Below are 23,503 nucleotides of genomic sequence, written 5' to 3'. Positions count from 1 at the left end.
AGAGAAAAGTTTATTTAATATGTTCTTCTTGATGCTGCATCTGTTTTGTTCAATGTGGATTGAGCAACAGTCTTATAAGTAACATTATGGGAACTGCTACTGAGATATCTGCACACTTGTGAAAGAGTAATATTCCTTGCCTCAATTCCAGTGCTCTGAAGAGGACAGTAGAAGAAACAGAAATGAAGCAACAGAAGTAGAGAATAGGGATTTGGATACTGAATCTCAGTAAGTATTTAGCTCACTTTTCCAGTCTTCTGGAATTAACTGAGTATGATTGTTAATATATTCCATGTAGTTCTGTTAGAAAAAGGTAGCAATAGCTGTGAAGCTCTAATATAAATCTTAAAATTGACTTTAGCATTTTTTTGGATAATATCAGGTGGKACTATGGTAGAAAGTAATGTACTTCTTTTCTGGAAAGCTGAGGGAAACATGACTTCTTGAAGTATCAACAATGCCTGTAATTTGAAAGGGGGGAAAGTTGTAACTAAGGTTTGTCTTTCCTCACAGCCTCAGTTATCAGTTAATGGTTCTGCTTCTGACGCTTGCAGAAGCATCTATGGTATGCAGTCTAATTAGGTTCCTCCTTTGTGTGATAAATTAATCTCTTTTTAATATGTAGATAAATTGAGTTTTCACTGTTGTAAGACTAAACAAAGCTTGTTTCTTCTGTGAGGCAACTTGGATAAGTTTGGGCAAATCTTGCTGAAGACAACACAAATCTGTTCAAGACATTGTATGCTAGATAGGTTTGAATATTATGGAGTAAATGTCACTGTTGTGGATCCTTTGTGCAGAGAACCTGAAAAAACTTCAATTGCAAAGACAGTAGTTAGAGGATATCGACAGAGATTTAAACCTAATGTTACAAGAGCATCTGGAAGGAAAGAAGAGCCTGAAAAAGATGCAGGAAATAATGAAATGTCCCATCTACAGCCTAAGGGGGCAACTGAAAAGGTATTTAATAAAGAACATAACTGAAGATGTATTAGCTAAAAAGCTGCTGGATACAACAATAGTGTTATCTTTTTGGTTTTTTGGTATACTTTTTTGCTCCTGAGCATGAGCAGGAATCAGTCACTTACTTGACGTGCTTTCAGTGTGTCAGTGTGATATTGCTAAGAAATCTCAACTATGCTCAGAGGTTATTACACGAACTGTAGATACCRATAATCTTTCATGTCCTGCAGCAAATACAACTGTAGTGTTTGACCTAGTTTTTACTGCACTTGTCTTAACTGTGAAATGCCTCTTGTAATTGTTTGGGTTTCATAAGCCATCTATTTTGTCTCCTCTTCTGGACAGTTACTTTGTCAGTTAGGTGGTGCTGTAGTTTATGAATGTATCACAGTTCATGTCATAATGTTCTGTTTCTGTTCAGAATAAGGACCAAAGTAATGGATCTGATGTGACCAGTAAGAATGCCACAGAAAAAGATGACAAAGTCCTGGAGACAACGTCTCAGTAAGTAGGAGACAAAGAGGATGAGTTTTGCTGTCCTGCAATTTACTGTTCCTATCACTTCTGATAGTGTTTTACAATGTGGAATTATAGAAGTTTTTGAAGAAACTTCTGCAATGAGACAAAAATTGAAGGCAGAATAGGAATCTTCATTAATTCATGAAACATACATTAAACATTTGTTTTTAGACTTGTGCTTTTAAATTAGAAGTCAGTCTTGGTAAATGCAAAAAAAGCTGAAAATTTAGTCCCTTGAAAACTAAAATAAGCCTCAGCTGCTTCTTTTAATACTAAAATACATCTATTTCAGTGGTTAAGTATTTAAACAATAGGAGTRAGTGTTTGTACTTAAAGAGCAGTTAAGTGTTAGGTGTCAAATRAGAGGAAGAAAAAAAACCCAATATGTGGACAATTTAATGCACATATTTATTAAGTATTGAATTTTTCTTCAGTCAAGTGGCATGTGTAATGTAAAAGGAATATGTTTTACTGAAGAGATTGTAAAAAATAAAAACAAAATTAACTGTCCCTTTCCCTCAAATACCTCCCCCCAAAAAAACCCAAACAACCTAAACCAACAACAGAAACAAAAAAAAAAAGCCAACTCAGACTTTTCTTTTTGAAGGGAGATGGTTGAAGTGGATAGATGGAGATAAACTGGATTTGAGAATCGGCCAGGAAAATATTTTCACAGTTATTTCTTTTATTAACCTGCTCTGTAACTTGATGCTCAGTTTACAGTAAAAAGACATAGAAAAATCTGACAGTTGTGGTAATGCACCACTAATACTTTTACGCTAGTAAGATAATAGAGTTATTTGTGTATTTTCTGAATATACTAAAGAAAAATTTAATATTTCTGATTTTTTTTAACTATTTAATTAATCAGCTCCGTCTGCCTCTAGACTAGATAGGAATACTAAGAGAGCCATTAAGAGTCAGAAAAAGGTCTGTCTAGTGTGKTACCCAATCAGAAAAGGAAAGTAAGAGGCCAAACATAAGTTTAAACCCTCAGCTCTTAGTACCTGCACTTCTAATTTTATTTTTTCAAGAAGTTATTAATACGTTTTAGGTAAGTATATGTTAATAACTGTTTAAAAAAAAAAGGAATTTAAAAAAAAAAAAAAAACTTCTCCAGGTCTCCTCCCACTTTCAGATGTGGTATGTACTTCATGGATCATCTGTTTTCCCAGGTCTAATGAAACAGCTGGTTTAAAAGAAGATGGCAAACAGGGCATGCTGAATCCAATGCCTTTAAAGAGAGGTAGAATACAGAGACCAAAACCAAATCTAGGAAGAACTGTTGCAAAGCAGAAAGAACWGACAGATGAAAAGGATCCTGAAGASGTGACAACTCAAGGGGGAGAAGTAGAAAAAAGTGTAATACACCATCAAGATGAAAACAATGATCCCTGCCTCAAAAGTGTAAGTTTCTTCAGCATCTGCTCAGGCACACAGTTTTGCTGGGTCCTTAGTAGCAGCCTTTGGTAACAAAGACCTAGGTACATGCCTCATGATTTGTAGGGACAGCCTTTACATGCATTGTTTGTTCTTTCAGAATGAGCTAAATTGTCATGAAATTTTCTCATTTTTGTACTTGGGTTTTGTTTTCCTTAATGTCAGGTTTAATCCTGGTCAGCAGCCAAATACCAGCTGTCTTGCTCACTGCCCAAATAGCAGCACCAGGGAGAGAATCAGAAGGGTAAAAGCTGGAAAATGGGCTGCGATAAACCCATGAGTGCTGGATGTAAGGTTAAATGGAGAAAGCAGAAGCTACAGTCACGTGCAAAGCATAAACAAAACTATTCCACTACTTCCTATGGACAGGCAGGTGTTCAGCCATCTCCAGGAATGCTGTGCTTCATCACGCATAATGATTCATTGGGAAGACAAAAGCTTTTCCCCCTASTTCATGTACTGAGCTGCATGTCATATGTATAGCTGCATGTCATAGCTGGCTTTGTCCCCTCCCATCCTTCCCTCTCTCCCCAACTTCCTTGCCAGCCTTACARTGCAAAAATCAGAAAAGGCCTTGACTCTGTATGAGCCCTGTTCAGCAATAACTAAAACATCTCTATATTATCAACTCTGTGTGCAGCACAGACCCAAAACACAGGCCCATTCTGGACACTGTGAAGAAAGCTAACTCTTCCCCAGGCAAAACCAGCACACATGGAAATGGATTATATCTCACTTTGTCATATTGTGATACCAGATCTGAACAGAGAAATTCAAAGAAAAAGTCCTCAGAAGGTGAACCACTAAAGAAAGTATAAAGAAAAGTAACAGTTTAGTTTTATAGGATATACTGATATTAGCTGGATGCAGAAAAATCAAGAGAAATACATGTATTTCTGTAGGAAATGTTARAATTTTCTCATTTTCCCTCTGCTCTCCTAAAAGAGTGATTGAGCAAGCATTTCATCTTAACAGACTGGAACTTTTATTCGTTTTAGGATTTGACAGTTCATGGAGACACTCAGGCATCCAATGTGATGTCAGAAGATGTTTCTACAGATTCTGAGATGAACTCAACATCTACAAGACAGTGTTTCCAAGAAAAACCCTCAGAAGGAGAAAGCTATGAAGGTGAAAAGGGATTGTCAGATGTGTTGAAACACGTTTCAGATTCCAAGACAAGGTAAAGTTATTTCATTTAAATGGAGAAAAGAGATGGTTCAAAGCCATAGTATATCAGTATATCTAGGTGTTATACCATTTTRCATTCAATCCCAGCATTGCAAACAAGTTTTATATATAGAAAGACAATATTTGAACTTAAACTCACAAAAGCCTAAGAGCTTGAAAGCATTAAAGTTACATGCTATTGGATGTTAATTTGGTCTTTAGACTGTAYGCCCGATTTGCAACATTTTCTAATGCTCAGTCCCATGATTGTCTTCTCCATGTCGATCTCCACAGTGCATCCCAGTGGGGTTACATAAATCCTTGAGCACAGGGTCTGGTTTCCTATTAAAGTGACTTGAAAAAAAAATAGTCACCCACAAGAGTTCTGTAAGTCTACTGGGTAGCTTTAAACACTATTAGACAAAAGCATTTGTAAAATGTATGTATCATGTTAAAATGTCTTGTTTTCCAGGTCTCAGCTGGAAGTGGCAGTTAACTTATCTTTGCTAACATATTTATACGTTACAGAGGCTATTGATGATGATCACTGTGTTTTTATTGGATCGTTTTTCATGTCAGTAACTTTGTTAATGCTCTGAGAGCTCTCTGAAATATACTGTGTTGTCCCACGCCTTTGATTGTTCTTTTGTTTGTTTTTTTTTGTAGGGAATCTCATGCGCAGAAGGAAGAGGAGAAAACYGTTGCATCATCAGGTCAGCTTCTGAGGAGTCGATTCCAGAAACCAAAGCCAAATATAAGAACAAGTAGTAGAAAGGAGGTGCTGGATGTGAATAGTAAAGGTGCATCACAAGAAGATACCAATAAGGAAGAAAATTTGACGCAGTGTGATAGTGAATGTAGCATCCCTTCTGACACAGATGTAAGGCTCTTTTTYTTCCCTTGAGTTATATTTGAGCTTTTGGATTTATAAAATGAAACACTGATGTTTAAAAAATTACAAAGTTAATAGCTTGTGAAGCAATTTTTCCAAATCTAATATTTTCTACATTAAAACTTGTGTACTTTTCACTTAGTCATGTGTGAGGAGAAAAAGGTTACAGATCTCTTTCTGTGTTCAGATGTCTTTCTGACCCAAAGTGGCATTACAGAGTTGACAGTGAAGAAAAAGTATTAATAGAAGATGGAAAAAAATTAGAGGTTTTAAGCTATTTTGTTTTAAATAAAAAAATATGTATTTGTCTTGGAAAGACTAGGAAATCATTAGCGAGCAGTTACATAGGAGTTTTGCAGGAAACAGTTCAAAGAGTGATAAGTACTGAACTTCAGAGATACCATAATGTCTCCTTTTGGCTTATTATCACGACTTTTTCTGGTCCTTGTGTTTACATTTTTCAGCAAGCAGGAAAATGTGAAGTCTTAAACCCACTAGAATCCTTGGGAAAGGAGAAGTCACATCACTCTCAGGAAGTTTCTGTAAGGCCAAGTTGTAAGTCTCCAAAAACGTTTTCAAGATCAGGGGATGGTGTACTGGAATTTTGTCTACCTGAAGTTGCCCAAGATGAGATCTCAACTACTAGTGCAGGGTAAGAGCTTAGCTACTTTTGATTCTTGACTGTAACAATGTAAGTATTTTGCAAGGAAATCATTGTGCTAATGGATTTCCATCTGGCAAGYATAGTCTAATGAAAATACTACGCCAAATTTCCGTTCTTGCAGTTTCAAACCTAGTTACTAAAGATACTAAAGTTTTAGTAGCTTCTCTCCTGAGCAGGAAATTAATGAGCATTCACTTTACAACTTTTTCATCATCTGAAAGACTAGATTAATTTAATGTATGCAGGGAAATAGCTAGTTTGCTTATCAGAGAAACCATGTGAAAATTGCCTTACTTTTATTGCAATAAATAGTCGGTAAGGTAGTACCTTAGTGAGTTAGTTCTATTAYGAAAGTATTTGAAAGACCGATGCTTTGAAATTTTTGCTGGAACAAATTATCCTTTGTAACTTAAATTCAGCAGAACTTCTGGTTTACATGGTTTCTCTTAAAAACTTAGTGTTTCWTATATGTAATACTAATGGACCTGTGTTTGTTTTTGTAATATGCTTTTTTAGTAAGTTTTGGATTATTTTTTCTGTCTTAACTTTGAACTGATAGCAAAAGCAGCACTCAGGAAGAAAGTGAACAAACACCTCCACCTATCCAGCCGGTGCGGAACAAGARGTACAAACCAAACTTGGTAAGAGCTGCTGGAAAGAAGGACTTACAAAAACCAGAAAATGAGAGGAAGAAAAAGCCTGAAGCAGAGCAAAAAGATGAATTTGACAGTACTGTCATGGTAAGCCTTAAGGAGAATAAGGCTTTGCTTTCAAAGTTGGTTCCAAGTGCATGGTCAGTTTTATGAAGTTAAAATTAAAGCATTGAAGTTTCACTGCCTGAAGACAGTATATTAGATGAAAAAAAAATTACTAAACCCTGGTGAGCTGAGGTCTTGCAGGTATGAAATCAGTGAGGTGTACAACTTAGAGTATTAATTATTTTTTTTAACAAAAGTGTCTGATTTTGATTGGATTGCATGATAGAAAAAGATTTATGCACATTTAATGTAAAYTCTAGAATAGAAATGCATAAAAATTGGCTTTTTTTATTCATTTTGTCTTTCCTGTTTGGATAAATCAAGTCCGTGTTGAGCAATCTAGTACAATGCCTCTAGTGAAGGCAGAGGATAGCTGTTTTTATGAAAGAAAAAAAGGATTTAAAAATTCAATAAGCTTTAACTGGCTTTATTGCTGCAGTGCCTGATACTCCTCTACTTTATACAAGTAACTGACATTATGTACCCACAGACACCTTACTAGGGGCTGTAAAAGGTGTGGAAATCCTCGAAAGCCATTTACAGTGTGATACATTCTCTGTAACCATTTTGTGGGTTGCACATGAATCATGAATTGTGTCGTGGGTGTGGCAATGTCTGCATGGACTTGCCTTAGATTTGGAATACAGCTGAGCTTTGCAAGAGTGACTCATGTTTTGGAGTGATTATAGCTGGTTTTSTTCTTGAGCCTGTGTGAAGTGTTTGTGACCCTCATTCATCTCATCTCCCTCAGTGCCACAGTCAGCTCAGTCTTAACTGAGATAGTTCCTYGTGATTCAGCTTTGGCTGTTCTAGACCTGTGTACTGTGAACCATGCACCTGCATCTGCTCTGTGCTGGGCAAATCTGTAGAACCAGAGCAAGTTTGATGCTTCTCTCTACTTACTAAGCTGTCACAGTCCTGAAGTGGTGAAGGATAAGTTTGAGAGGCTTCTTTGTGGAGCCAGTGTGGCAAATGTAAACKTAAAGCTTACTAAGGCCTTCTGGATCTGAGGTTATGTTATTGTGGCTTGGGTGTGTCTGTGCTGCCCTCTGAAATGTCCAGTTTYCTTTTGCTGAAGTGTTTTGTTTCCACAGTGCTTCATGTATTAGGGAATTAATTGAATGCTAAATAGACAAGTGTTTCCTGTAATGCTTGAGTGCATACAGTATTAAGAGCTTAACTCTAGGTATCCCAGGACTATGAACACTTATATTCCTTCTTGCTTATAAATTGGCTTATGGTAACATGATTCTTACCTTTATTCCAATTGGGAAAATAGCAGAGTTTCTATTTTTGTATTTGAATGTCGTTTAGAAGCTTACATACTTCTGTTTTTCTTCATGCTCGTAAATTCAAGGGTGAAAATGAAGCTGCATTGTGTCAAGCAGATGCACTGAGCAAAGAGGAACATGAACAGCAAGAGGTGYTTCAGGTGCCCTCTGTTTCTGAAAATTTATTGTCTGAACAAAGCAGGTGAGGTTTGAATTTAGCAAAATTGTATCTAAAAAGCTTTTGTCTATGCATAGTGAGACACTTTTGCAGATGTCAATTCTTCTGTTCCTTGTCTTTTGTCTTTTCTACAGTGTTTCATTTTCAGTGCCTACAGACAGCTTCTTCCAGTATTTTCAGAGCACATTTTTTTTTAGCTGCACTCGTTATTGTTTATCTGGTACATACTGATCTGTATGAGCTCATATTTCTTCTTGACCAAGGTTTTTTATTACCAGGTCTATATTTGTTTAAGCAGCAATCACASATGTAACGTATGTAACATATGAATTTTGCAAAATGTGAGAGACTTTCATTGATCCCCCCATTTGCTCTTCCTATTTTACTGCTACTCTTGTAGGATCTTGAGTATGTATTAGACTGCCAATATGTCAGTACAGTTGGTACAGTTAGCATCACAACTTGTTTTTTAATGTTAAAACTGCCTTGACAAAGAAATTTAGTTATTCCTTCTCCAAAGTTAACCATAATAAGAAATATGTTTGAAAATATAATTTTCTTGATCTTAAAGAAAGCAGTCTGTCAGTCTCTTGTATAGGTATTGATACAAAACGTAAGTGCAGAAGTGTTTTTTTTACCTCCCAGCCAAAGTCAAGTGACATAGCTTGTGTGTGTGTTTTGTTTTATTTGTTTGTGTATGCTTGTTTGCTTTAAATTCACCAGTGCTGAGAAATTTAACTCCGAAGAAGGCAAGCWGGGTGCTCTGAAACCAGGACAATTCCCGAGGACTGAGTCTCCAAAACCTAGACCAAACCTAGAAAGAACATACAGTGAAGATGGATCTGCAGTAGTGCAAAAACTTGCTGGTCCAGATGAGGAAGACATAAATAAAGGAGAGAATCAGACTGTGACAGAAGAATCTGAAAATTCTCTCTCCTCAAAAGTGAGAATTCTGTTCAAATATTTCTAATTATACTTTTAGATGCTTGGCTCCACACCAGCTATTTTTTAAGACTTCTAAATAAGTTGTTGTAAATGCATTAATTTGTTTCAGACTAGTAAGAATTCTTGTTCAATGTTTGCGTGCTAATATGAGGTTTTCCAGAATTCTGTTAGTGACACATGGATAAGACATCTAAAGACTTCACTTGAACTTTGACATTTCACTCATATTTATGATACATGAATAGTTACCTGCATGCTGTATTTCTGTTGCTGGGTTTCTTCTGAGCYCTTTGGTGGCTGCTCATGGAAGACTACATTGGTTATAGTGTCTGTTTTCGTTAGGTAAATGCCTTCCTAGAGGAACAAGGAACAGTAATGATCCCATAAACTACTTGGAAGTTTTTAAATTAAGTTTTGCCTCAGATTAACAGCTTTATCATAATTTGCAATTTTTTATTTTACAGGTGATATATTTTGTGCTAACATTGTTTTTTTTGTTAAATCAAAGGATGACATAGAGSTATTGTTGCTTGTGGGAAATTCAACCAAGAATGACAATCTAGACATAAAATCAAGAAACACAATGTCAGAAACGCATTATTCTTCTGAAAAATCACCAAACTGCAACAGCAATGGAGAACAAGAAGAATGTCTATCTMCAGATGCTGTAAGAATCATTCAGGATACCACAGAAAGGTAAAATTACCTGTTGACAAAGTAAAAAAATCTCTCATTTTGGTTTCAGCTGGGGTAGAGTTCATTTCCTTCTTAGCACTTGGTACAGTGCTGCATTTTGGATTCAGTATGAGAATAGCACTGATAACACATGACATTTTAGTTTTTGCTGGGCAGTGGACTGAATTGAGAATTTTTCAGTGTCTCATGCYCTGCCAGTGAGCAGGTGCACACTTAGATGGGAGGGAGCACAGCCAAGATAGCTGATCCGAACTGGCCATGGAACATACCATAGAACATCATGCTCACTATATAAACTGGAGGGAATTGACCAGGAGCTGCTGAACACTTGCTTGGGGACAGCTGGGCATCAGTCAGCATGAAGTGGGCACTTGGACATCATGTTTCCCTTGGGTTTTATTCCTGTCTGTGTGTCTGTCTCTCCTTTTTATTATTTTATAGTTGTTTTGATTATTAAACTTTTCTTACCTAAACCCACAAGGTTTACCTTTTCTTTTCAATTCTTCTCCTCCCTGGGGTTTGGGGACTGACTGCCTGCATGGCACTTACCTGTCAGCTGGGGTTAAGCCACAACTGTAGGAAAAACTTTGTGCATTTGTCCAGTTGTTTTCAATACAGCTCTTGCTTTTGGAAGCACAGGCTCTGAGCTATACTACTTGTTACCTGGTGTGTGCTRTGAAAGTCACTAGGTGGCATTCTTAAGTAATATAAGAGTTTTTAACAGGATTTTCTTCAAAGCTGTTTTTCTTTTTGGAAGGTAGTTCATAGGTGAAGTAGAAGGAGGTAATTAGGGTTTAGCTGCCTGAATTTCTCAGTGATAAATTCTTGGGATGCAGTGCACCGGGAACATGGATCAGAGACTGAGCAGTGCCATTTGCACTCCCTTGTAATTGACAAGTGGCAAGTAGATAGTAAGCTYATTTAATGTTTCTCTAAGATATATTCTGAGTCTCTTCAATTTTTCTTTCCGRTAGAAAAACTTCCTGTAACAATATTTTTATGTCGGTGCAGTATGAGRCAGATGTGCCATTTACATGTGACAGTTACACATTATGTTATAAGCAACTTTTTGCTCAGTCTTAAATTATACAGAGCAGTCTCAAATCAATTTAGTTTTGCTGTTTTCTGAAATTATCTTCTGATCTGCATCCATCTCTAAAACTCTGCCTAAAATCTCTTCCATAAATTACATTGAAATCCTGTCCCAGTGTCTTTGTGCTAACAAGACAAGGGCCTTACCTSACAGTCTTCTTGGCTTTTGTGTTGCTGGACGTTCATAAATTCAGGGAATGGCTGAGAGTGGAMGGTTCTGCTGGAAGTCATCTGGTCCAACCACTTGATCAAGCCACCTGGAGCTGRTTGCCCAGTACTGTGTCCAGACAGCTTTTGAATCTTGTAAAGGATGGAGACTCCACAGTCTCTCTGGGCAGCCTGTGCCAGTGCTTGGTAATCCTCAMAGTGAWACAGGATTTCTGGTGTTCAGACAGAACCTCCTGTYTTTCAYTGATTGCCCCTTGTCTCTTGTCCTGTCACTGGGCACCCCAGGAAAGAGCCTGGCTCTGCCATGTGGGCACCCTCCCCTYGGGCTTTTGCGTAACTCTCGAAGAGACCCCTCTGAGCCTTCTCTCCAAGTTAAACAGTTCCTGCTCCTTCAGCATTCTGTTACAGGAGAGATGCCTTCACTCCTTCACCACGTGTGTGACCCTTTGATGGGCAGTGTCCAGTGTGTCCAGGTCTCTCCTACCAGGGAGCCCAGACCTGGTCAGTGCCCCAGGTGTGGCTTCACCAATGCTGAATAAGGGGCAAAAACACCTCCCTCGGCCTGYTGRCAACGCTGCTCCTGCTGYAGCCCAGGACACCCCRGCAGTTTGTGCAACCACAGCACCTTCCTGGTTCACATTCAACTTGGAGACCACCRGGACAGCTGGGYTCTTTTCTGCRAAGCTGCTTTCTACCGGAGTGGCTTGMAGCAAGTGCTGGTGCCTTTGGGTTGCTGCTTCYGTGGCGCAGGACTTTGCATCCCCCCTCACTGAACTTCCTGAGGTTCCTGTCAGCCCATTTCTCCAGCCTGTCCAGGACCCTCTGGAGGCCATGACAATCTTTGGTGTCTCAGCAATTCCTACCAGATCTGCCTAACCTGTCAGCTTGCTGAGGTTATACCCTGCCCCATCACCCAGATCATTTGTGGGGATACTGGACAGAATTCAAYGGTAGTGACCCACTAGGCACACTGTTGGTTACTGGTCTCCAGCTGGATTTTGTGTCACTGATCACAAACCTCGGAACCTGATGACGCAGTCAGTTTTTTGTGCACTTTCAATCYGTATTTCATCAACTCCCTTAAGAGGATGTTAGAAGAGGCAGTGTTAGTGTTACAAGCCTTACTGGAGTCTTGACAGCTGATAGTGTTTACTGCTCTCACTTCATTTATTGAGCCAGTCATTTCACTGTAAAAGGTTATGAAGTTGATTAACTGTAACTTGCCCATTATGAATCAATTCTGATTCTGCTCCAAGTTTTTTATGTTCTGGACATAGTTTCTTCTTTACTTGTTCCATCACTTTCTCAKGGACTGAGATGAAGCTGACTAAACTGTAATCTTCTAGATTATTCTCCATCCCTTTTTTCTCAGGTTGTGAGTTTAGAAGGCTGAGATTTCTGTCTTATTGATCTGAATGTGTTTGAACAGATACAAGAATTGTATTCTTTTYGAAAGCGGTAGAACCTTGAGCACTGGAATTAGTGAATATAATGTTGCTATGGCTGCTTAATTTTGRAGACCTACATTAGTATAACTCACACTTTCTACTCTGATTTCATGTTGTTTTCCTTTAAATTTTTTTTCCCAAAAGTAATCAGGAAGGTCCACTGCTGCAGATTCATTATCTCTTTTTTGCAGTGTTTTTTTTCTTCATTTATGTTTTTTATGTATAAGCAACTAAGCAAATGGAAATTTAAAATATATTCATTTAGTTAAAAGAAATTCATTTCTAGCTGGAAGTATTACATATCTGATTGCAAGCCAAGRTTGTAGAGTGTGTTTTGTACTTCTTCAGAAGTAAAAGTTGAAACATGTTTTTGTAGGTCCAGTGACAAATTRGGTCCTGAAGAAGAAAGTGAACAGAGAGCAAGGACCCCAAGATCAGACCTCATGAGACTTACTAGAAAAAGAGATTGTCCTGATGAARGTGAAAACAGAGAAGAAGACTGCAGTAAGAACAGAAATCAAGAAGAGTGTTTGGTGTTACTAAAAACAGGTGTATCCGTGGTAAGTGCTGATCATGTGTTTTGAGCCAGTTATACCTAAATTCATTTGCCTAAGATCTTAGAACCATGGTTGGCACAGAAATCCAGTATATGGCTGGAAAAGGTTGATAGGATTATTTGATTTTTTTTTTAAATTTCACTATTGGACTTTMTGGTGAATAAATGGACTTACAATCTAAAAACTGTGAAAATATTTAATATACCCTCTTGTCTTAAGTTCTGTCATTTATATGGTCAGAAATTTGCTTTATAATAAATACATGYTAATCCTGTTAACAATTTAATGTTTGTTATTCACTGAACAATGGCAAATAAGGCAGTTATCTAACTTCAGATACTATCTAAAATCTATATAAGTATACTTAAAAATTAAAATGAGTGTGAACGAAGTTCACACCTTCTTCTACTTAAATTTGCTCAGCGGGCCTAATTTAGCCCAGTCTAGTTCCTTCTCTGTCCAAAGCTKGTGTTTCCTATTTTATATATGTATGACTAAAATCTTCTGGTTAACTTATTATTTTAGTCAAGTATCCATAGATGACAGAACTGTGGCTGCTGCTGTTTGTTAGTGTATATGTTGAAWAATATTTAAATGCTGTTGTATAAAGCATGATAGTTTTTTCTTCTTGGTTTGTTCCCAAGGCAGAAAAAAATTTCCTTCCTGCAAATTGTTCTTTAAATTAATAGGTAATTTTAGAAAATGATTAATGTTTCCAGTTTCTAAAGAGTTGTTGCTCTTGATAAATTGAGCATGGTCTTTGTCTATTAACTACCAGCAGCTTGGGGAATTCAAGCATCATAGATAATACTAGTTAATGACACCTCTGCTATAGAGCCCAAAAATAATGACAATGAGTAAAAATGCCCTAAATTATCAGAGATGRCAGCTGGGCATGTTTTCAAGATCCTCAAACTGAGTTTTTTACAACTTTCTGTCACCAAAACCAGTTTTAAATGTTTGGCACTTAATATGGTAGTAATTATCTCCTCTGTTCAGCAAAACTCCAGTAACATAGTGGAAGCTGGATCCTGCTCAGAAGCTACCAGGAAACACAGTTTTACAGAGAATGTTGAAGAAACATCTTGCAAGAGAATCAGGCAGGACATTACACTCCAGTCTCCAGAGAGATCGTCAGAGAGTGAAAGTCAAATAGAACAAGATGATKATTCTCAGCTTTCTGCCTCTCAGGAAAAGAATTCAGACAATCTCACAAGGTAAAACAACTGTTTTGGTTTGTGAACTCAACTGATTGGTAATTATTGGTCATAGTTCTGCAATGTGAGTGCATGCAGCATGTCAGTTCTTRTGTGCATTCTTAGCAGATGCATGCACATATCCCTATGTCTCTTATCCTGCCTGTATTCTCATAAAATGAGCACAGCCAGTATTCTCACCAATCCACCTCATGGTTTCAACAGAAATTCCTAATGTTATAGGGGAAGACTTTTAAGTACTCATATCTGGGGGCATAGGGATTGTGGAATTACCTAAAGAGAAACTTTGTGCTGGAAGTGTCCTTTGCTGCCATTTGCTTTCACTTCCCATCAGTTTACCAAGGAGCATTTTCTGGGGGAATGCTTTTGTAATTGCTTTTGACATTCCAAGTGGTTRTGCACATGATTTTGAGGAAGGAAACAGTAAGGCAACTGATTACTGAAGGAGGTTGCTGTCTGAAAAACCAAAGCAGATAAGTAGTTATCCTCTAACAGTTTCAGTTTGTAAACAATAGTCTGATCAACTAATGTAATGTAGTTTGGGGCTTCTAGTGCAACAGCAACTGGAGGTGTTCCCATGACTTAAAAAGTACATGACTTCGACATCCTTCAAAATTAAAATTATTTCATACTTTTCTAATCAAAGAATTCTGTATCTTGTTTATCTGTATCAAATTTAATTGTGAAGATTTCCAGCATTCTGAAACTGCTTGATGCACATTTACAATCCGTACTTTATGTACACATGAAGAAATTAAATTTCTGATTAAATGCTTGTTTGTCMCTATTAAGAAGTAAGTAGTTTGCATTGTTGGTCACAATGATAACTTTTTTTTTTTAATAGTGTTTGTTTTGATTTGTGGGGTCCCTCTTTTTGGAATGTCTTGGACTTCATTGTTTTTGTTCTGTACTTTAGAAGGCAGTTGAGGAGATCATCAAAATGGACAGCGCTGCCAGAACATGTGTTGGAGCCAAGAACTGCTATTTCTGCCTCTGAATGTGAGGCTGACTGTAGTGAGAAGGTAAATCAAAAGCAAGAAGCTAAACTGAATATTAATAGAGGCAGAAGTTTGAAAACTACACAGAGAAGAAAATCTGGGAAGGAACCTAGAAGTTCAAAGATAACCTTTGTCACCCTCCGAGCTTCTCAAGAGGAAGAGGATGAGGAGGTGGATGACTTTGAGCTTGAAGATGAAGATGAATGCTTTGCACCAGAGGAAGTAAACAAGGCTCCAGTGTTTGTTCCTATAGGTCTTCGATCTCTGAAACCAGTTCCCGTGCAGATAGAGGAAACCATGGAGGAGGTATTGCTTAGCTGGGTTCTGCATATGTTATTTTGTTCTGATAATTCAAAAAGATTTTATTCTRATTGTATCTCAGAGTATTTGTATTTTATGTGAGTTCAATTTTAAGAATGGTGTTGAGAGGACTAGGGACGTTACTTGGCACAGACACTTGGTTTTGAACTTAACACGGCATCAGCCTAAAGTCCAGTTATGTAATGACGTTTGCAAACTGTATATGGGTCTGCTGGGTGCTCACCAGTTTGTTTATTGGGATTGTATATAGGCCCAGACTACCATGCTCATACATGAGTTTTGAGGCCCAGGATGGATCAAATGGAGCATTTCAATTTCATATTTGAATGTCAGGAAATGAGGGTGTGAAGGAAATTTTTCTGTGTGCCAAGAAACTTTTAACTGTCAGGTAGGCTGACATGATTAGCAGCTAGACACACACATGCATCTGCTTAATCAATTCCTTTTCCTGTGGGACAAGGAGAAATCAGGAGTGTCAAAAGGTTGCTCTATTGATACGAAGACAGTTGCATACATGATGAAAAAGATGCGTGTAAATAAAAAGCAAAATAAGGAATTTGTTTGCTACTTTGCATTGTAAGGTTACTTCCTGGAAAGCAGTCCCTCAGTCTGTGTAAGAGTAMCTTTGGAAGACAAATGCCCTAGCCACAAATGGCCTTCTCTTTTTCCTCCTTTCTCTGAGCTTTTCTTGCTGAGTAGGTCATCGTATGATACAGAATTTCCCTTTGTTCAGCTTGAGGCAGCTGTCCTAGCCATGTACTCTCCTGACCTTTTGCCTACTCCTAGTCTCCTTGCTGGATAAAAGAATGGGAAAAAAAAGCTTTGATGCTGTGCAAGAATAGCGAAAACATTGCTGTGTTTCCAGCACAATTCGTAACACAGCAGCACTATGTGAGCTGGTATAAAGAAAATTGACTTCATCCCAGCCACTCCCAGTACAATCTTCTCCCTTTATTTCATACAATTTCTATTATGCCCAGGTCCTACACTATCCGGTACATCCATACTAGCCACAGCTTCTCTTTCTGTTCTTTGATAAATACATGGCTATCGTTCCCTTGGTCTGTGCTCTGCCCCTCACCTTAAAATGSCCATCAAATGGCCTTTTGAATTATTTAATCCATGCCTTGTGCTCCATGTATGTATTACATGGTTGCTCCCATGGTGTATTTGGGTACCAAAACCATYCCAGGTCAGTGACAACTGTACTTGCCTTGTTTCTTGTGAGATGTGTCTTCTCTTGATTAATTTTCTTTTTACTGTAATGTACAACTCAGAGGATGGGTTAAAAAGTTTGTGTCCATTCAAATCTCGAGCCCTTGTTGCCTTGATTCACTCAGCAGAGTTTGGTGGTGTGGTGGATTCCATTCCTTCCTAGCCCATGCTCCAGTGGGGGTTCTCCATGGGATGCAGCCCATTTGAGGATGTTCTTCCTCTGTCTGGCAGGGGCTGATCAGTGGGCCCCAGTCCCTGATGCTGTCAGTGAAAGACCATCTACATATTTGTTAGTTTTTTTCAAATATAATACATTTTTACTCTTTCGTGGGTGATTTATAGAGTTGGAAACTTAATGTCTGGTGTGCAGACCTCTATTATATTAAACTTGAGCTTGTAACATTCAATACATGCAAGCACGATGTGGTGTGGCAAGACATGGTATTGTATCTATTTATATCGATAGCGGATACATGAGTACTAGTGAGGGATGTGGTCAGGTATCTGAGGACTCTGTTGTAAAATTGAAATAGGTCAGTAGAAAGCATTTGTAAAAGTGCAAGCCCTTGAGAGCAACTCAGATTGGGCAGTGKTTTTTTTGTGAGAACCTCCCTGGAAATATCATAACCTTTCTGTCAAATTTCAAGTCCWCATTTCTGAAAATGTCATATCTCTGAAGTTGTCACTGAAAATAAAAGAAGAAGAAAAAAAAAATAGGTAAAACAGCAAGTGGATGTGTTTCTTCGTGTGGGTCTGTCTGTTCCCTGTCTTGCTTTGGAAAACAGGCTGAACTGTTTTTCCTTTCTGAAGACTTAAAAAGCAGAAAAAGAGTGAAAACTAGCAAGACCCATTTGAGGGAAATGTTCATCATAAAAGATCTCACCTGCATAACTTAGTTTGGTGGAGAAATGAGTGACTAGAAACAAGGCCTTAGGATGTCTGATGCTTCCACTCTAGCTGCAAGGAGCATTACCTGTTCTGCCTCCTGTTCATATCACTGCTGCCCTCTCAAATCAGAAGATAATGATTGTTGGGAAGGATCCCTCTAGATGTTGAACATCTGTTAAATATATTAAGTTTATAAAAATTGACATTTGACAGATTTTCTTTTGTGTCTGATACACTGAAATACTTATAAAATTATTTTTACAGCTGGAAATATCTGTGAATATCCCAGATGTGCAGGTGGCTGCTGGTGCTGAAAGTCTTCCTCATGCATCTATCCAACCACTGGTACAGAGGGAAGAAAAAGTAAGCACCTCAACAGCTGTAAGAATGACTTTTGTTTGTTTCATAGTTCATATAAAGCTATTTCCACAGTCTTGTTCCCATGTCTGCATGTAACCATGTTGCTTATTAGACTGCTGCCTGTCCCACACAGATAGAAGAGGGACAGCTGTGGGAAAGCTATGAAAGTAAATTTTGTTAACTTTAAAACCAGGGTAAYGTGGGCACAGAATTTAAATGTAAGGATTAAATTAAAATTATTGGGGGTCATTTTATATAGAACTTTGATACTATTTTTCTTTGTATTTAAGGACATGACCATACATGAAAATCCAGATGCAGACAAAGGTAGATATGAAATGATCTTGTTCATGTATTTCCTGTTAACTTGCTATCAATGTATATATTTTCCACTTTCTCAGAGTATGTTTCCCAGAGGTGCCACCGTCTTGTCTGACAGGCTCAGCTGCATCCTGCAGTGAGTCAGTTGGAACTGTGTCCAGGGCAGCCCCGCTGCTGCCAACACCTTGCCACCCATGTCCAGTATACCATTTAAGGCAATCATGTTGCTGCTCAGTGTTCTAACAGTAGTTTGAATTTGCTGGATGAGAATGGCTGCTTGTCTACGAGCATTTTGATCCATAAATAAGATCAATTAAAAAAAATGCTTCACTGTATTGGTGGTAGTGTCAAATGCTTTTTGAATACCGGCTAGTGGATTTCTGGTTAATGTGCTTGTATCTTCTAATGTGTGTGAACAACTTCACAGGAATTAATGATGGAAGCACTGAAGCTGCTATGACTTTACTTGCAATGGGTGATCCAMATTTCCAGTTAAAAACAAGCACTGAAGGTACGATCTGATTTGTGGGACAAAGCCTTGCCTTCTGGGTCCACCTAAGGAGGGATGGAGCAGCAGCTGCAAAGCTCTTCCACATGCTGCTGCATAGCAGGARGTCAAGAATCTTTTAGGCTTTTACTCCTGTTGCATTGTAATGCATAGTGAGTTTAACTGATGCAGGTTGGCCGGAAAAAGGCAGGCACCCTATGGATACTGCCAGCTGTGTCACTGCCAGAAGGTTGCTTCTGTGACCTGTTTTAGGAAGGACATACTTGAATTGGATCTGGTCTCCTCAACTGAACAAAAGAAAGGGATCAAGCTTAAATGGCTGCAATGTCCAGTGATCTTTTCAGATCTTTATTATGAAGCATGGCTTTTTCACCCCAAGTAGATACAACCTGAAATTACCTGGATTTTTTATRGATTCTATTTAGCATTTACTGTCTGCTTTCATTGATCGAATGTTAGTTTTTGTGTTCTTAATACCTAAAGTGTTCTCTTAGGACTGTATTTATCTGGGATTTGAATTTTMATCTTTAGAGAGTACAAATTTTGTTAAATGGTGCTCGAAGTTATACAGTTTATAAACATGCCAAACCTGAGTTTTAAATTATGTTTTCCCATTCTGTTTATTGTTGTAACCAGAACAAATGCRCATGTCACCTGCTCAAGATGAGTTGGACGTGGCTGATAGCCCTGTAACTCATACCTACGCCAAAGAAAATAGAGCTTCTAGTCAATATTTGCTTGCTTTAGACACTTCTATCAAAGAGTTGCTGCCTTCTGAGGATGAAAATAACATCAAAATAGAGAATCAAATCGCTAGCACAAGAATAGGTGTAGAAGAACATTCGGAGAAGGATGCTGCTGATACCAGGTTAAATTACTACTTCATTTTCTTGAGTGAGAGAGACCCTCTGACACTGCTTACTTTTACTRGGTTCCTTCTGGCATCTTTATTGATTTGCAAGCAATCTTGCTTTAGTAATGTTTCTCTGTGTAATTTGGTATCTAATCTGCAAAAACTCCTCTCATCTCTTTCTTATGAGTTTCACAAGGTGTTTCTATGTAATTTTGGAGATGTAGAACTAGTTTTCCTCTCATTTCAGTTTACCTGGGGAAGGGGGTGGGGCAAAAAAAATTATGCAAGTGAAGTTGTACTGGTTCACTGTTAATTACCAAGCTCTTTTCCCATARTTCTCTACAGCTAATCAGACCAAGGCAAATTGCCGAAGTGTCACTGCTCTGTGGGATGTAGATCAAAGATTTCGAGCAAAGGGATGGCAGGAAAACAGTTGATCCTCTATCATTATGGTTTTTAGTGATTTATCTTTTATAGTTTTGTATTTGTGAATTACAAGACAGGTTAATGGGACACTTTTCTAGAGAAACAGCTGCTGGTGATCATGTATTATTTGAAAGACTATTTAGCTTGAACAAACTATGAGATCATACTCTTCTGAAAAATCATGATTCAATTTTACATCCAGTTTAATTACATTGTTAAACCAGAGCTTTGTTTTGCATGCAGTTTAATTACATCATTAAACCAGAACTTACTACCATGTGATCAGTGTTAGATTTCTGATCTCCTGTAATTTGAACATTTCAATTGTTCTTCCTTTTYCTTCCTTTACATTGGAAACATGTTATTTTGCAGGCATACTTGTCTGTTTCAATTCCTGGATGATTTTTATTTTTTTTTAYTCTGCTGAAAAGTTTTCTGTCTTCTGTGCCAGCATTGCACCTGCAGCCTGCATTTCATTGTCTGATCTACCCCATATCTCTCGTATGTTCTCTTCACTAACTGTCAAAAATCAAAAACTCTATTAATGGCATTTTTCTTTTTACTTGCAGTGATAGCTCTTTGTGTATGATGAATAGTATGAGACTGACAGAGGGTGGGTACCTGGAACCTGAGCCAACCTCTGGAGTRTTGAGGTCCAATGACAACGTAAGGCAGGAATTACTTAACACAAATGTACTCATGGAACAASTAGAGCAAATTCAAGCTGGTAAGCCTGTTTCTTATCCTAGGGTTCTGAAAATGGTTATTCAGATAGATGCATATCTATTAAAGCAATGAAACTAAGCTGAAAGTCTTCGATTTCCATTCATGTTCACAGATGCTACATGACCACTGTAACATAGGGTACCCATATGTAGTATATTTATAGTATATATTTGTAGTATTTACACATAGGTATACCTGTCAGTATAAAATTAAATGAAATTTGAATAGGAGGTTTTTTCTGCAGGTAYTAAATTACTGGAAAACACTAGAATTACTGGATTACCAATTACAGAAATACAGTCCAATGCTGTGTACTTTTTTTCCGTTATTACTGTTTTCCTTCCATTAAAAGTAGAAGAGATAGAAAGAACTGTTTTTCTMTTCTTAAAGCAGTTGCAAAAGAGGTAGTCTTCAAACTCTTAATTGTCTTCATCTCATTGGCAAAATGCACAAGATATGAAAGGCAAAATTACATGTATATGTACCTTATTTATATGAGATACAAGTATACACGTGCACATTTATGTATGTTCTATATAAACATACTATTGAATTTTAATGTATACAAGCTTTATGTGTAAAAAATAGAATGAATATGTGTATACAGCCACAGACCAAAAAGACATAATTTTAATTTTTATTCTTGTAAAACTTAGATCCTACARCCCTGAGGAGTACTGCAGAAATGCAGAAGGTGGAACTAGAATCAATCATTCCAGCTGCAGATGAATCTTCATWCCTTCATGACTTTGCAACTGGAAGTATGGAACTTACGAAGCAAGTAGACAAAACTGAGAGGTAGGAAGACTCATCACTTAGTATTGACGTTATTCCTGCTGTCTCTTAAAATATGCAGCTGAAGTTCAGGTGCAATATGCAACTAATGGAAACTGTGCTCACAGACACTGCRTATGTTTATACAGATAGTGTACAGTTTACACTCTAGATTTTTCTCTTTTGCATGTAGTACTGCAGCTTTTGGAGGTCAGACATTAACTYATGTCTGCTATTTCATTACCTTTCTGCTTAACTTCTTTCATGATACTGCATGGAAATGTTAAGGAGTTGATCCATTTAAACATTTTAATGAGCTTATAGGGCTTGCTGCTTTCTTGTACTTTTAGTAAGACTGTATCCATTAGTGGAGTTACAGAGGCCTTTCCCTGAACTTCTTCATGTAGACTTGTTCAAAGATTAGGCATTCTATTTAGTAGAATGGTGTAATTTTTTAAACAGGTGCTTTGTTTCCCTGTAATTACATATGCTTCATATTAAATAGAATTTAACACCTAATTTAGCATGTGCACAAGGTATCTTCATTTGGTTTCAAATTAACTAGATATATATACCTTGCAGAACAGAAAAACAGAGAGGTGATGCTTGTGGAARTTCAGGAGATTTAAGACCTCTAACTTCATCATCAAAACCTGAAAACTCACACCTTGAACTAGGGGATTGTCCAAATCCAAGTTCTGTGRATGAACTTCTTGAGCAAAGTCCTTGTCCTCTTGAGCACAATATATGTATGATCAACTTTACTCAGGTAAGGAACTTAATTACAGTCAGAAGTGTCCTGTTTTGGAAATTCTGTAAAGAAAGAGTTTTTCRGTGMAAATGTRCTYACTTGTTCTAAAGACCTAGTACTTMAGCTGATAAATGAAACTTGCWTTTTTGCAGRGGCATWTCCAAACAGTCTTTCAGACAAACTTAATCTTTGCAAACTCTGTTGAAAACATTTCATCAATAARTGATAATGGAATAGCAAAATTGTGAGAAGTTTTTAAGGAGTCTTGATAGAAGAAAGGATTCATATATCCATTCAGTGTGACCTTTTAGTGTTATATTTGTTTAAATTAAAATGAAGTTAAAATGTTACTGCTCAGATGGAGCATATTCACTGTCACTTTTATTTGCTTTATTCGAGGCAAACTGCATCCTTTGTTATACCCTTTCTCATTTATTTAAAGAAACCAATTAAGAGCTTTGCATGCATGTTATTATAAGACATATACATGCTTTGCATATATTTACATATATGTGTATCATCATCCTGTATATTGTCATGGGCAAACAATATGTCTTTCAATCCATTTCTCTGCAGTGGTTTGTCTGTGTTCTAGTTGTGTGTCTGTGTTCTAGTACGCATGAGAGCTACCTGATTTCTTCATGAGAGAAAGGTTCATTCTCAGTTCCCTCAGGTTTTCTGATGTTSTCTGAGATCAGTGGGTACACAGTTAAGGTGGAACAGCTGATGCATAGAAGCTCGTTTACCCAGTGCAGCAGGTTGATGTATCAAGAGTGATTCCATATTAGARCAACATGGAAGAATGATGTGGCTCTTACAGGCCTGGCAGAGAGTATGAGGAAAGGCAACTTGCATTTCATKATTCCTGGTTTTGGCAAAGGAACAAGTCACAGAAGGGAGGGCATAGATGAGCTGCAGAGCTTGGTGTTTTTCATTGGCACTCAGTGGTCTGTTAAGAGTTGCATGAATCTGCTGTCTTATTGCCACTGAACATTTATTGTGTGAGTCATCTCTGACAGAGTTGTGCTGTAGAAAGTATAAATTTATTTTGACAAACCATCAATACAGACAACGAGCTGCATATCAATTTCATATTTCCCCAGTGTTTCTTGTCCTTGTCAGGCTTATAGTCTTCAACCTAGAGCAGCTGGAAGTGAAAACTGACAAATGCAGTAATGATGATGTGATTAGATTTTTTGGTTCTCCAGTACTTGACGTGCTTTGTTTCTTCCTGTTTCCTAGAGTTATTTACTAGATTTATTAAGTTGTTTTATTTCAACTGTGTTGTTTCTAGAATGAAGCTTGTGTTCAGGATGTTCAACAACATTGTGTAAGCAGCGCAGAAGAAACTTCAGGTATAATGTGCTAATATTCAGAGTTAGCA

General features: G+C 37.6%; 1 protein-coding gene across 4 annotated transcripts in view; it reads left to right on the top strand.

The window, feature by feature from the left end:
• BDP1 (B double prime 1, subunit of RNA polymerase III transcription initiation factor IIIB) overlaps positions 1–23,503 on the top strand; it is a 50,809-nt gene that overhangs the window by 17,643 nt on the left and 9,663 nt on the right. For 2 of the 4 annotated variants that reach the window (XM_057373064.1, XM_057373063.1), the window contains exons 15-36: positions 152–228; positions 801–960; positions 1,385–1,467; positions 2,658–2,889; positions 3,921–4,105; positions 4,759–4,972; positions 5,449–5,636; positions 6,208–6,388; positions 7,764–7,879; positions 8,579–8,798; positions 9,309–9,496; positions 12,581–12,764; positions 13,761–13,978; positions 14,895–15,282; positions 17,665–17,781; positions 18,051–18,087; positions 18,509–18,592; positions 19,226–19,457; positions 20,438–20,595; positions 21,251–21,392; positions 21,951–22,137; positions 23,414–23,474. In XM_057373064.1, the coding sequence (XP_057229047.1) occupies positions 152–228; positions 801–960; positions 1,385–1,467; positions 2,658–2,889; positions 3,921–4,105; positions 4,759–4,972; positions 5,449–5,636; positions 6,208–6,388; positions 7,764–7,879; positions 8,579–8,798; positions 9,309–9,496; positions 12,581–12,764; positions 13,761–13,978; positions 14,895–15,282; positions 17,665–17,781; positions 18,051–18,087; positions 18,509–18,592; positions 19,226–19,457; positions 20,438–20,595; positions 21,251–21,392; positions 21,951–22,137; positions 23,414–23,474 (3,652 nt within the window). The remainder of the gene's footprint in view (positions 1–151; positions 229–800; positions 961–1,384; positions 1,468–2,657; positions 2,890–3,920; positions 4,106–4,758; positions 4,973–5,448; positions 5,637–6,207; positions 6,389–7,763; positions 7,880–8,578; positions 8,799–9,308; positions 9,497–12,580; positions 12,765–13,760; positions 13,979–14,894; positions 15,283–17,664; positions 17,782–18,050; positions 18,088–18,508; positions 18,593–19,225; positions 19,458–20,437; positions 20,596–21,250; positions 21,393–21,950; positions 22,138–23,413; positions 23,475–23,503) is intronic. The other 2 variants (XM_057373065.1, XM_057373066.1) reach the window with 2 other exon arrangements.

The sequence above is a fragment of the Malurus melanocephalus genome, unplaced genomic scaffold (genome assembly GCF_030028575.1).
Source record: "Malurus melanocephalus ecotype Western Australia unplaced genomic scaffold, MMel_1.1 scaffold_184, whole genome shotgun sequence".
NCBI classification, from domain to species: domain Eukaryota; kingdom Metazoa; phylum Chordata; class Aves; order Passeriformes; family Maluridae; genus Malurus; species Malurus melanocephalus.
The sequence above is the reverse complement of the archived record's forward strand: the minus strand, read 5'-3'. Positions and strand labels throughout refer to the sequence as shown.